Source organism: Aricia agestis, chromosome 9, assembly GCF_905147365.1.
Source record: "Aricia agestis chromosome 9, ilAriAges1.1, whole genome shotgun sequence".
NCBI classification, from domain to species: domain Eukaryota; kingdom Metazoa; phylum Arthropoda; class Insecta; order Lepidoptera; family Lycaenidae; genus Aricia; species Aricia agestis.
In genome coordinates this window covers 121,790-136,924 of record NC_056414.1, presented here as the reverse complement: position 1 = coordinate 136,924, position 15,135 = coordinate 121,790, and the positions used below count along the sequence as shown (strand labels likewise).

Below are 15,135 nucleotides of genomic sequence, written 5' to 3'. Positions count from 1 at the left end.
AAAAACAGCTGTGCAGTGTGCACATAATCTATACTAATATTATAAATGCGAAAACTACTAGGTATTTTTGACTGCAACAAAAACTAGTGTATTTCTATACACACAGGCTTTACTGTGACAAAATTTCAAGCAATTTGGCATACCTAGTAACATTCTCCATTGTCCCGTGTATACCGTGGCTACCTTAAGAGGATTGATATAGATTATAGAGCAAAGTCTACCCAACAATGACCTAACAGCACTCTGACCGGCTGAGAATGATTCTACTGGGTTTCTTTTTCTTTGACTCTGACATTGGCATGCCTCCATAATAGCCCCTCTTCAAGATGGGCCAGCGCTGAGCGATCGAATGGATCGCATGCGATGGCTATGCAATGGTCGCAACGCCTCTACATGATGGCCGTGTTCAGTTGTGATCTAATCGTAGTTCAAGATGGACGTGTAAGCATTAGCCATTGCGGCAATGCAAAACATGCATTTTTTTATAATTTATGACTTCACCAGATGACCCGGTGAACTTCGTATGACCTTCCCTCCTAATATGAACCTTCTCTTGAATTATACGAATAATTATTTCGAGCCTAAAATTAAAATAATGGTTTATGGTAGTGATGATGATGATAATGATGAATGTAATAATAGCATAATATACTTTCCGTTCTTAAAACAACGCTGAAACTCTTAAACTTGGATCTTTAAAAAGTCAGGAGTTATGTATTGTATAAGCTATTATTATTGTAAAGTTTCATTAAAATTCGTTCAGTATTTTTTGAGTAAAATAGTAACAAACATCCATACATCCATACAAACTTTCGCCTTTATCATATTAATATAGCTACGTTCATTATGAGACCACGTACTCGTCATTTTGAATGAAATTCGTAAATTGTAATATGAATTACGACGTCCTCGCTCGACCGCGGCCGGGCATCGACTGTCGTATCGCCAACGTGTAGAGGCGTACCGCCATCGCTGGGCCATCATCCTTTGATGTGCGGCCGAAAAACCGACACCGCCGCCATTCCACGGCCAGCGCTGGCGCCATCGACCATCCTACGCCACTACGTCCTCCCCACGCTGGGCCATCATGATGGCCCACTACGCTGGCCCATCGTGAAGAGCCGCAATAAAACGTAGTGATTCATGGAATTAATATGTACTACGTACGTAGTACATATTAATTCCATGTAGTGATTATATTCTCTTTGGCCATAACTTAAAGAAGAAGAAGAAGAACTGTATTAACTAATTCAATCTGTGGTCGAACTGTAATTAATTAAGTAGTTCAATCGGGATTTCAGCGTTTTTTGAAATTTTGGAAGATTTTAATTTAGATTACCGTACGGTACTTCAAACAAGAACCAAAGCTTTTGAGGGGGATACATTTAAAAATCTTTACTTTAATTAATCATTTTACTTTAGCCCACTCGTATTCATTAAGTATATAGGTGCTCGACGTATTTTATGATTTTAAAATATTAATAAAACATTGTTACGATTGTGTAGAAAACATAATTATTACAAAAATGAGCGAGGTGACAAAGGAATCCCTCAGCGAAGCCCAGCGCGCGCGACTCGAGCGAAACAGGCAGAAGGCGAAGGCCCTAAGGGAGTCACGCCTCGTGCAACCCAAGTGAGATGAATACTGTTTAAGTTTTTAAATAAAAGTACTAATGCATACTAAATGCCCCGTACTAGATAAGGTAGATTATAAATCTCGGCAGATCATTTTCTCTGCCATTCAAACTACACTCCTTATTCCTGAACAGAAAATATAACCAAGCATTATGTTATTAATTACACGTAATTTAAGGTATTTTACTTTCATATAATGAATAGTTAGTTAAGTATAAGCTTATTATGAACATCTTCATTAAAAGGAAGCAAACACTTTACACTGGTCAACAGTAGTTTTGCTGCCTGAAAACTAAAAGCTGTTTCTGTAAGAACTTTGTGCCCTGATCATGTTTCTAAGAAATTTTCTTTCTATCAGCTCAGGTTTTTAAGATATTTCATTCCAAAGTTACAAAAATCTCAAATTTTAGTCTATTTCGGAATCACTTTACAACTATTGAAATAATTTATTTTCATGAGTTTTGATAAAATATGTTTAGTAAATATTATACACATCTATTACATACGTAGATCTTAATTTAAATTGCATATTAAATTGATGGCCCCAACGAATAAACATGCAATCGAAAAAAGACAACTTTTCAGGAAGACAAAAAAACGTTTGGAACCACATAACTTTGACTACATAATAAATAGACAAATATAATGTATAATCAAATTAAAGGTAAAAAAAATATCTTTCAGCTCATATATTTATTAAAAATCAAATATTAACCGTTTACCACATATTTAAGAAAAACCATATTAACCCATCGATCGTGGAATAACGAGAAACAATAGCTTATATACTGTTATAACTGCTTTTACATGTTTGTAAAGATAAAAGCCCGTATATTAGTGTGAAGAAGATCGACTTATAATTTATGTAATATGACCTTATAAGTGCTTGGTATAAAATATAAATCTGTACTAATATTATGAAGTGGAAGATTTTGTTTGTTTGAAAGCGCTAATCTCAGGAACTACTGGTCCGATTTGAAAAATTATTTCGCTTTTAGATGGCGCATTTATCGAGAAAGGCTACAGACTATAAATTATCACTCTAAGACTAATAGAAGCGAAGAAACATAGAAAAATGTGGAAAAAACCGGGAAAATTACTTAAATTTTTATTTATTAACATTATCTCGCGAACTACTGGATGAATTTTTAATTTATTTGGCACAGATGTAGAGAAGACCATGACGTAAAGGAACATAGGCTATTTTTGTGAGAAAATATACGGTTTCCGTAAAATTTATCATTTATGTGGTCGAGAACGTCTAGTTAGCTAACATTTTCTTGTTGACGGTTCAGTGAAAAAATATTGTTGACCTATTGTTGTTGTTGATAAATATTGACCTCCACGCCTATGCATGGATACATATAAAATGGAGTACAACCTTGCCTATAGATCCTTAAAGAGAGAGATCCCTCGGGCAAAGTAAACAGCATGTCAATAATATTGGTGAGAGACTCGAGTGCCTTCCTTTGGGAACCCGTGAATTCTGGTCCATGGCCTAAGCTATTGAAGGATATTTCTGAAAGCTATCCTACCATCCCTACAAGTAGGAAATGGATCGTTAGCCCACGACGCAAAATACAAAGACGATCCTCTGTGTAAGCTCTTTGCGTCAAACTCGACCCTTGATGACCTTGGGATAAAAACCGCCGACCATACCACAATGCAGGGGCATCATGTCGGATACTAGGTTAAATCAGCGCCCAAAGTGAATAGCCCCGCGTGCCCTTGATGTCCAAAAGTCGAGTGGGTCGGACGGAAACCCTCCTATTGTGTTGAAAAAGTGTGCTTTAGAGTTGGCTCCGGTCTTATCGCGTCGTTTTCGGTTCTCCTACCCTTCTGGCATTGTCCCAGCTTCTTAGATGACAGCCTTAGTGTACCCGATCCCCAAAAAAGGTGACTGCTCAAATCCTTCCAACTACAAACCAATTGCTAAAACCTCCTTCTTCTCGAAGATAATGGAATCCATTATCAGCTCTTTCAATATTATACTTGGGCGGCCAGACATTACTAAGCGACAAACACGACAAACAGTACGGTTTCCGAAAGGGTCGCTTGGCTCGTTATCTCTTGGCGTACCAAGCTCATCGTTGGGCTCAGGTGTATGTATGGAGAGGAGAGGCATTGGCTGTTAGTTTGGATATTGTGAAGGCCTTTGATCGGGTTTGGCTTAAAGCGCTGCTATCAAAGCTTCCATCATAATAAAGGCTTCCCGAGACTTTATGCAAATAGGTACACAAGTTTTTTGGCAGATCAATGACATACTACAGACCAACGGCATTTATTGTTTTGCAGATGATAGTACAGGTGATGCCCTATCTGACATTTAACCGAGAAATATGTTGGAAGCCGGTGCTTCCAACATATTTCTCGGTTAAATGTCATTGACAGTCGAAACGAACTTATGTCTCAAATAGAGAATTCACAGGAGAAAGCCTCTGAATGGAGTAGACGACACTTAGTCCAATTCAACCCCGCCAATTCTGCCCGTTCACAACTAAAAATTCACGGTCGTTTATCATCATTTTCAGGGCACCTCTTTAATAATCCCCTCCTAGCATTGAAATACTTGGAGTAATCATATCGAGCGAAGTCCAGTTCCGATGTCATCTAGAGGGTGATGCCAAGTTAGCCTCGAAAAATCTTGGTGTTCTTAACAGGCGAGACAGTGTTTCAGTCTGGGCCAATGACTGTAACTCTACAAGATGCAGGTTTGGCCTCATATGAAATACTGTTTTAATCTCTGGGCAAAATACCAACTAACCTTTGTATCGTATCCAACGAAGGGCCGCTCGAATTGTTGACTGCCGTAATGTTTCAAACAGGCTGAACCCCTTGGAATTACGCCGTCTTTGTCCGTGGGAGAGCCATGCTTCGGCACGAATGGGCCGACTCGACCGGAGAAAACCGGCGTGAAAATTCCAGTAAAACTGATCACGCGGGGAGATCTGTCTGCAACTTTGCCCTTGCGAATGACTTGACATAACTGGTTACTACGCCTACGCAAATCCCAGATGTGGATGGTCAGAATCCTTCCTTGTTGGACCTCCTACTGACTTCAAATCCTGACGGCTACCAAATATCCGTAACCGCACTACTTGGTTCATCGGATCATTGCCTTGTTAGGAGTTCTGTGCCACTTACGATGATGTTAAGACAGCGCGCTGTTAAATACCGTCGTGCGTGGCACTACAAGTCAGCAGACTGGGATGGGATGCGGTCGTTTTTTGCATCCTATCCTTGGGGGCACGTGTGCTTCTCGCCGGATGATCTCGACAACACTGCCAACTCTGTTGCCGATGTGGTGATGCAGGGGATGGAACTTTTCATTCCGACCTCTGTAGTGCCAACTGGCGGCAGATTTCGTCCCTGGTTTGGTTCATCCCCCAAAAAAGCTTCTCGCCGGAAGCAGGAGGCTTACCAATCCTGGGCCAACGCAGTGTCTGCTCGGGATTTAAATACCAGCACATATAAAAAGGAGTACAACCTTGCCTCTAGGTCCCTCAAGAAAGAGATTACTCGGGCAAAGCAACAGCACGTCAATAGAATTGGCAAGAGACTTGAGCGCCTCCCCTCGGGAACCCGTGCATTCTGGTCTCTGGCCAAAGCTATTGAAGGAAATTTCTGCAAGCCAACCCTACCATCCCTACACGTAGGAAATGGATCGTTGGCCCAGGACGCAAAAGACAAAGCCGATCTTCTGGGCAAGCACTTTGCGTCAAACTCGACCCTGGATGACGGGGGGCAGAAACCGCCGACCATACCGCGATGCACGAGCATCATGTCGGATATACGGTTTCATCAGCGCTCAGTGCGAAAAGCCCTCTGTTCCCTTGATATCCAAAAGTCGAGTGGGCCTGACGGAATCCCGCCTATTGTGTTGAAAAAGTGTGCTCCAGAGTTGGCTCCGGTCTTGACGCGTCTTTTTCGGCTCTCCTATTCCACTGGCATCGTCCATCGTGCCTTGGTGCACCCGATCCCCAAAAAAGGTGATCGCTCAAATCCTTCCAACTACAGACCAATCGCTATAACCTCTCTCTTCTCGAAGATAATGGAATCTATTATCAATAGCCAGCTTCTTCGATACTTGGACGGCCAGGGATTGCTAAGCGACAAACAATACGGGTTCCGTAAGGGTCGCTCGGCTGGTGATCTCTTGGCATACCTGACTCATCGTTGGGCTCAGGCAATTGAGTCGAAGGGAGAGGTATTGGCTGTTAGTTTGGACATTGCGAAGGCCTTCGATCGGGTTTGGCATAAAGCGCTGCTATCAAAGCTTCCATCATACGGGCTGCCCGAGAAATTATGTAAGTGGGTCACTAGTTTCTTAGCAGACAGAAGCATAAAGGTCGTAGTTGACGGCGAATGCTCGGAAACTCAGTCTGTTAAAGCTAATGTCCCTCAGGGCTGTGTGCTATCGCCTACTCTATTCATACTGCATATCAATGACATGTTACAAACCAAAGGCATTCATTGCTATGCGGATGATAGTACAGGTGATGCTGTATATACCGGCTCCCCTAATATTTCTCGGCAAAATGTCACTGAGAGTCGAAACGAACTTGTGTCTAAGGTGGAGAATTCATTGGAGAAGGTCTCTGAATGGGGTAGACGTAACTTAGTCCAATTCAACCCCGCCAAGACACAAGTCTGCGCGTTCACCACTAAAAAGTCACCAATGGTCGTTTATCCTCGTTTCGAGGGCACATCTTTAACCATCTCCCCTAGCATTGAGATACTTGGCGTCAACATATCGAGCGAAGTCCAGTTCCGATATCATCTTGAGGGTAAGGCCAAATTAGCCTCGAAGAAGCTTGGCGTTCTTAACAGAGCGAGACAGTACTTCAGTCCGGACCAACGCCTACAACTCTACAAGGCGCAGGTTCGGCCTCATATGGAATATTGTTCTCATCTCTGGGCAGGGGCGACAAAATACCAACTGCTCCCTCTGGATCGTATCCAACGAAGGGCTGCTCGAATTGTTGACTGCCATAGTGTTTCAAACAGCTTGTACCCCCTGAACTTACGCCGAGATGTTGCTTCACTCTGCATCCTCTATCGGTTGTATCACGGGGAGTGCTCTGAGGAATTGTTCGGAATAATACCACCTGCTACTTTTCGCTATCGTCCCACGCGAAAAACATACCATCCTCATCACCTTGATGAGTGGCAGTCTTCCACAGTGCGTTTTTCGCGTAACTTTCTGCCGCGCACTGTAAAACTCTGGAATGAACTGTCACCAGCAGTATTTCCGGACCGATACGACCTGCAAACCTTCAAGAAAAGAGCGTATACCCTCTTAAAAGGCCGGCAACGCACCTGCAGCTCTTCTGATGTTGCGAGTGTCCATGGGCGACGGTAGTTGCTTACCATCAGGTGACCCGTTTGCTCCCTTATTTAATTTAAAAAAAAACAAAAGAAACGCCGAGATGTAAATAGCTTCACTCTGCATCCTCAGTCGGTTGTATCACGGGGAGTGCTCTGAGGAATTGTTTGGAATCATACCTCCTGCAACTTTTCGCCATCGTTCCACGTGAAAAATATACCATCCTCATAACTTTGATAAATGGCAGTCTCCAGCAGTCAGCAGTATTTCCGGACCTATACGACCTGCAAACCTTCAAGAAGAGAGCGTATTCCCTCTTAAAAAGACCGGCAACTCACCAGCAGCTCTTCTGATAAACTTTACAATAGCTATTCGAACTAACCTTTAAGAAAACAGAGAAGACAAGAGAAATTAGTAAAAGATAATAGAATAGCTGTGATTATTAAATTCAAAGTTTCGTCATCTGCAATGAGGCATTGCATTACTCATAGAAGTCGCTTGCATTTTTACACGAATAATCGTGCAAGAGTTATAACCCAAAGGAGAGGATAGACACGTGCGCCAGATTGTTTTAACACGTTTATTCTGGTGAACTCAAATAAACAAAATAATCTGCAATAAGCGCATGTTTTATTATTAATGTGATATATTATGTTATTATTTTTTCCGTACAATAAAGGTCTACATTGCTATAAAATCGTTATTTGAACTCAAAAAAATTACATAGGTGTATCATAGGCCATGCAAACGAAAAATAAAAAAAATTTTTTTTTTGGTAAGAGCTCTTGCACGTTTATTCGTTGGGGCCATCGATATTTTTTTAATAACATAAGAGAGTTGAAAACTGAACTTTCTTTTTTCATACAAAAATTGTTAGTCCACGTAGTATGAGCTAGGTAAAGCATTTTAAAAACTGTCATAACATTGGGGAAATTAGTCATAACTCATTGAAACAAGTTACATTCTCAATTAAGAAGTGTCTCCCTCTAGCATACATTTATCAAAACTAATAAAAATGAATACTTTCAACTGCAATGTGATTCTGAAATAGACTAAAATGTGAAATTTTTGATACTTTGGAATGAAATATTATATCGTGCACACAAAATTCTTATGAAAACTGCTATTAGTTTGCAGGCAGCAACTTTTTTTTCGATTTTGTTGACCTGTGTATCTAATCTTTCTGATTATGGCTGTAAAAGTTCAGTCAAGTAAAAATAAATCCATCTGAAGTCACAACTGATTACAAGAAGACAACTCATTTAAAACTCCTTTCAGAGAAGTCATCAAGAAAGTTGTAAATAAGAATGTGAATGGAATTGATTCCGGAGCAGGTTTCTTCATAGAAGAAGATGAACCTGAGGAGTTGAAGATATCCGCTCAGCCTGCTCCAATAGTGGACAGAACAGAACAGCCCAATTGCCTAGAGTGTAACAAACCTATTGCACAGTCCTACCTTCTTGACACATTTGATTACCCCGTATGTGATAACTGCAGGTTAGAGTATACCATTGTTATAGGATTCAGATTGTAAATGCGTATAAAGCTGCGCGTCTACTGGATCGGAATCGGAGCGTATGGAGCGTCGTCATTTAAGAAATGCCGATGGGTTGCGTCCACTGCATTTGGATTCCGCATCGGCAATTTAGTTATTTGTCATAGCCTGCGTGCATTTGTATTATAAAGGAAAGTGACGAGGATATTCTTGTAATTAGCTGTATTTTATCAGAAGAAGAAAAGAGAAATAAGAGGAAATAAAAGATATAGGTTCATAATAAAAACTCAAAAAGATTAATTTTCGGAGAATTTCATATGTTATTTCCTGATTTATTAGATAAAAAAAAGATTTTTTGGGTAAGTATATTCATATTTCATAATATGAGTCGAAAAAAGTTTTTTGAACTTCACTATATTCTACAACCGCATATAATGAAACAGGATACTAATCAAAAACTCTACTACTCAAACTACTCAGAAAGTCAATTGGAACAAAGGAAAGGCTTATTTCCCCAATTTCCTCCCAAATATTGTCTGTCCTCAGTTGGTTATGACAATGTTGATGTTTTAGATTGTAAAGTTCTACATATTCTTACACTGAAGTGGGTAATTAAAATGTCGTCCTTCATCGCGAATAAGTATTTACGTATAGCCGTCGCGTCGTCGCAAACACGTCATACCGTACTTGAAACCTTCGCAAACCGAATGACGCGTTCACTGCGGATGACGTCATCATAAATTCCGGTCTCAGGCGCTGAAATGCCGATCCAGTGCACGCAGTGCCATAAAAATCAAAACAAAGCAACAAATCCGTACGTCCCGATTTCGATCCGGTGCACGCGCAGCTTAATGGGGTAGAAATGCATGTGTATTGTGTATTAGGGGGGTATTACATTATCATTTATATTGGATCATTTCTATGATCATATATAGTATCTAATATATATGATCATTTGATCATATCTGCTTATTACATTATCATATTTCATTGATCCTATTTTACGTCATATGTGGTTTCAATAGCCAATGGAGAGCGCTAACGCCGACAGGTATTGACGTCAGGGTTACTAGATCTCAGAGAATTCGATGTGTCAAAAGACATCGTCATTTTTAATATGGCTTGTTTTTTGTTATTTCAGCAAGATTATCCAAGTATATAATTAGAAAAATAATTACATTACATTATTTGAAACACATTAACGAACAAGAAATTAAAAACTCTTTTTTATAACTGGCAACACCTATTTCTATGACCGTATTGGATCCAATCTCTCAGCAAATTTCAAAAATCTATGATCAAGGAAGAAATTAATCATGTCTATATTACATTATCCAATATCATTGACTCAATGCTCCGGATCCAATATATATGATAATCTAATATCCCCCTTCAACAAAGCTAAGCAGCAGGAACCGATCTAGTCATTTAGCCGCTCCAGGCAAAGATCATTTTCGCCGCCCTTTACATATACAGGAAACATATTTGTTGGGGGAATATTTAAGTAAAATACTCAAATATTTCCACTAGCAAACTTAAGGTAGGTTAGCTGGTAAAGTTCTCAAAGTTATAAGTGGCGGATGGCTAGGTTGGAAGATAGGAATAAGTCAATTTTGCCGCCCCTCATTTTTGCCGCTCTGGGCAAATGCCCGGCTCGCCCCCTAGCTAAGCAGTAGAAACTATTCATTGGACAACTCCAGAACTACTGATTTTGATAAAATTTGACTTAGTTCCAGTAGACCATGACAGGCAAGGACATGGGGTACTTTTTACTGTGGGAGAATGTATGGTTGTTCAGTTCCTATATAATATTTTATTTAGGTAGGTGCAAAGTGCAACCTATTGGTATTGAAAAGTATGCAGTAGGTTGTGATAATGACAGTACGGAAATGGAGAATGTTACCTAATTTTGATTATTAGCAATCCACATTCTCTGTCAAAAAAAAGAATATTAGTGTAATAATTACTTGGGGGGGGTTATTACATTATCATTTATATGATCATATATAGTATCCAATATATATGATCATTTGATCATATCTGCATATTACATTATCATAATAATATGTGGTTTCAATAGCCAATGGAGAGTGCTTACGCTGACAGGTATTGACGTCAGGGTTACTAGATCTCAGAGAATTCGATTTGTCAAAAGACATCGTCATCTATACTACTAATATTATAATTGGGAAGAGTTTGTTTGTTTGTTTGAACGCGCTAATCTCAGGAACTACTGGTCCGATTTAAAAAATTATTTTACTGTTGGATAGCCCATTTATCGAGCAAGGCTATAGGCTATTTTTTGTCACGCTAAGTATAATAGGAGCGAAGAAATAGAGGAAAATGTGGAAAAAACGGGGGAAAATTATTTGAAAGGGCTTATTTGAACGCGCCAATCTCAGGAACTGCTTATCCGATTTGAAAAATTCTTTCAATGTTAGTTAGCCCATTCATCGAGGCAGGTTATAAGCTATATTTTATCACGCTAAGACTAAGAGGAGCGAAGAAATAGATGAAAATGTGAAAAAAAAACGGGGGAAATTATATGGAATTGCTTATTATATTATGAACTACTGGAGCAATTTTTATGTTATTTGGCAAACCTGAAGAATAGACCGCGTGAAGGGAAATAGGCTATTTTTTGCTGGAAAATGTACGGTTGCGTGAAATTCCTAAATTACGCAAGCGAAGCCGCGCGAAACATCTATCTATACTAATATTATAAATGCGGAAGTATCTCTGTCTGTCTCGCTTTCACGCCAAAACTACTGAACCGATTGTAATGAAATTTTGTACACAGATAGTCTAAAGCCTGAGAAAGGACATAGGCTATTTTTTAACTGGAAAAAGGGGTTGTAAGGGGGTGAAAATGCGTAAATTTGGTCAAATTAAGTTAGTTCCAAAAATGCAAAACAGATGGCGCCAAGAGTCCCCTAGATCGCGCTATTGCTTGCTCATGCGTATTTCTATAAGAGGTGGTACCATGTTATATTAGATTTTTCGATTCTTTCGATTGTTATACACGTTACTAACTAATATCTCACCTACCAACTTAGATATCAAATTCAAAAACAACAGCGCCAAAAGTACTGAACCCATTGTAATGAAATTTTGTACACAGATAGTCTAAAGCCTGAGAAAGGACATAGGCTACTTCTTACTGGAAAAAGGGGTTGTAAGGGGGTGTTTATGCGTAAATTTGTTCAAATTAAGTTAGTTCCAAAAACTGGAACAGATGGCGCCAAGAGTCGCCTAGATCGCGCTATCGCTTGCTCATATGTATTTCTATAAGAGGCGGTACCATGCTGAGTTAATTTTTGATTCTTTCGATTGTTATACATGTTATTAAATAACTCACTTACCAACATAGATATCAGAAACAACAGTCTACCAATAATAAAATATACTAAATAGTTTATGGGTATTGGGCAAAGCCAAAGTTGTGTAATGCATTATGCAGCTAAGTTGTGTAAGTTGTAACGCTAAATAAGCTTGGTATAAAAAAGTTTAATTAAAAAAAAAACATTATGTGCACACTACACGGCTGTTTTGGGTATTTTGATTTAAGGGGTACCAGGGTTTCGAAAAAGCTTTTGACACCAATTTTATTGACACCGCACGCTATAAACTGAAGTCCACGCGGACGAAGTCGCGGGCAACAGCTAGTATATAATAAAATCGTAGCAAAGTCAATTCTGTATATTGAATATTTTTGTACAATAAATAATACTTGGGGCTAACGCGGACGAAGTCGCGACTCGCGGGCAACAGCTAGTTTTTAATATGGTTTGTTTTTTATTATTTCAGCAAGATTATCCAAGTATATAATTAGAAAAATAATTACATTACATTATTTGAAACATATTAACGAACAAGAAATTAAAAGCTCTTTTTTATATTAAATAACTGGCAACACCTATTTCTATGACCGTATTGGATCCAATCTCTCAGCAAATGTCAAAAATCTATGATCAAGGAGGAAATAAATCATTTATCTATATTACATTATCCAATATAAATGACTCAATGATCTAGGATCCAATATAACTGATAATCTAATATCCCCCTTGGGGCTTGGATACGTTAATTTGTTTCCGATTTATAAGCAAAACAAGTTGAGGCTGTACGACTCGGGCGCCCGGTTACGGTGTGACGTCATATCACAACTGCGCCGCGCGGGCCCGATACAATAAACGTGATTTTTTGGCTTTTTTTGCTCAATAGCGGCAACAGGTAGGCACTTGAAATTTTCACCAAGGCCTTAATTATATGTGTACTTTAATAATTAATAATAATATTATAATAAAATAAAAAATTAAGGGGGGCTCCCACACAAAAATCACAATTGTTGGCCTATTTTTGCTATGTAGCGGTACGGAACTCTTCGTGCGTGAGTCCAACTCGCACTTGGCCGATTATTTATTTGTATTTTTTTTAACCGACTTCCATAAAGGAGGAGGTTATAATATTATTATGTTCGTCTGTTTATATATTTTTTTTGTATATTCAACGATCACTTCGTCGATTGTGGACCGATTTTCAAGATTTTTTCGCTATTGTATCGGGTTTAATTCGAATTTGGTATCATGTTCATAAAAAAGGTGGCTTCATGATGGGATCCATAAGTAATTGAGAGAATTCCTCGCTATCTATACTAAAACCGAACCGCGCACGAAGAGCTCCGTACCACTACATAGCAAAAATAGGCCAACAATTTTGATTTTTGTATGGGAGCCCCCCTTATTTTATTTTAATATTATTATTAATTATTAAAGTACACATATAATTAAGGCCTTGGTGAAAATTCCAAGACGTGCCTACCTGTTGCCGTTATTGAGATAGAGCAAAAAAGCCAAAAACTCACGTTTAATGTATGGGGTCCGCGCGGCGCAGTTGTGATATGACGTCACAACGCGTACGCGGGACTGTTAGCAGGAATCGATATTTTTCGAAACTTTGAATGCCTATAAAATCAAAACTACTAGGTATTTTTGACTGCAACAAAAACTAGTGTATTTGTATACACACAGGCTTTACTGTGACAAATGTTCAAGCAATTTGGCATACCTAGTAACATTCTCCATTCTCAGACTAGGTTCTGATAGTCTACAGAATAACATGTTTTATAATATCCCACTTACAAAGTATGTAATATCATGTAAAATAATGATATTATATTATGATTATCTAAATGGGACCAAGTCAGCATTTAAATTTAACCACAGTTGTCGCAAAAGAATAAACGGTCATATGAATAAAAACTTAGCGAGTTAAAACTTAGTGTTTTCACATTAAACAGTCAGGTTGCTTTAATTACCATCTAGGCTAGCACAGTAGTACTACAAAAGAATTCCAAAAGTAATACATATATACAATGTGTTAGTGTAAACACCGTTATCCTTGAAACCATCAAATGAGCCCGTCAAAATGAACAACTTTTCTATGAGAACAATGCTGGGAACTTAAAAAAAATGCCGTCTTCATACTCATACAGCTGCTCGGATCAGCAATTTGTATGGGTATGAAGACAGATTTTTTTGAGTTCCCAGCATTGTTTTCATAGAAAAAGTTGTTCATTTTGACGGGCTCATTTGATGGTTTCAAGGATAACGGTGCTTGCACTAACATCTTGTATAAATGAGGACGTAACAATATACATAAAATAAATATACCACTTTGCGCATTACTAAAAACATTAAAAATTTTAATAATTATTATTTCTTTACCATTATAATACTTGGTTGATAAACAAATAAAGCTTTAAAGGTTACTATAATGTTTTTACACCATTTTAATTATTTATATTACTGTTATAAATTTTGGGTACATGTTTGCTTATAATATATTAATTTTATACAAAACAATATTTTTTGCAATAATCACTGAAGTTCAAAGGAATTAATACAAAACCTATATTAACGCAAATTAAAAAAAAACTCCCTTCATATGCAATAAATACTAATTTTTATACAATCTTAAGTAACACTCCAGAGTGACCACAACCATACCATTTGGCCGCAGAGATAGCGAAGGCGCGCACTCGCTGGTGACTCGCACCGAAGCCAAGACTGAGTTCCTGCTGAAGGACTGCGACCTGGACTCCCGGCCGCCGCCGCTACGTTGCGTCCGCCGCCGCAACCCGCACCGCGCGCGCTTCGCCGAGATGCGCCTGTACCTGCGCGCGCAAGTGGAGGCGCGCGCGCTCGACGTGTGGGGCTCGCTGGCCGAGCTGGAGGAGGAACGCACGCGCCACCGTGAGCGCCGCGAACGCGCCGATCGCACGCGTGCCGATCGCAAGCTGCGAGCGCTGCGAATGGCCGTCCGCTCCACGCTCTTTGACCGCACGCGCGCCGCGCACGAGCACACTTTCGGTCCCGAGCAATACGACGCCGACGAGGACATCTACCGGCGCTCCTGCGACTGCGGCCACACCGAGACTTACGAAAAAATGTGAGCTCCGTTCGTGCTTCCTCCTCACACTTGGAAAAATACTGCAACAGGTCCTTTCACGTTGACGTAGCGACGTAATTCTCGAATGTCCCGTCAGTTTTGGGCGCGTTCAGGCAAAACGATGCTTGAGAATGGTTTCCGTCACTTGTTTATTGTAAAGATAATATACATACATTTAAGAAATAAAACTTTTACTAAACAAATGCACTTGAAGGGTTTTTACATATTT

The 15,135-nt window shown here is 39.4% G+C and overlaps 1 protein-coding gene across 2 annotated transcripts; it reads left to right on the top strand.

Annotated features, from left to right (window-relative positions):
* The first annotated feature begins 1,297 nt into the window (after positions 1–1,297).
* Positions 1,298–15,115, top strand: LOC121730207 (DNA repair protein complementing XP-A cells homolog). Of its 2 annotated transcripts, none has more exons than XM_042119153.1 (3): positions 1,298–1,633; positions 8,240–8,458; positions 14,478–15,115. In XM_042119153.1, the coding sequence occupies exons 1-3, from the start codon at positions 1,527–1,529 to the stop codon at positions 14,908–14,910; spliced, it is 759 nt and encodes a 252-aa protein (XP_041975087.1). In that variant the 5' UTR covers positions 1,298–1,526; the 3' UTR covers positions 14,911–15,115. The 2 variants fall into 2 exon arrangements, with proteins under 2 accessions (XP_041975087.1, XP_041975088.1); XM_042119154.1 differs by lacking the exon at positions 1,298–1,633 and adding an exon at positions 1,677–1,813.
* The last annotated feature ends 20 nt before the right edge of the window (positions 15,116–15,135 follow it).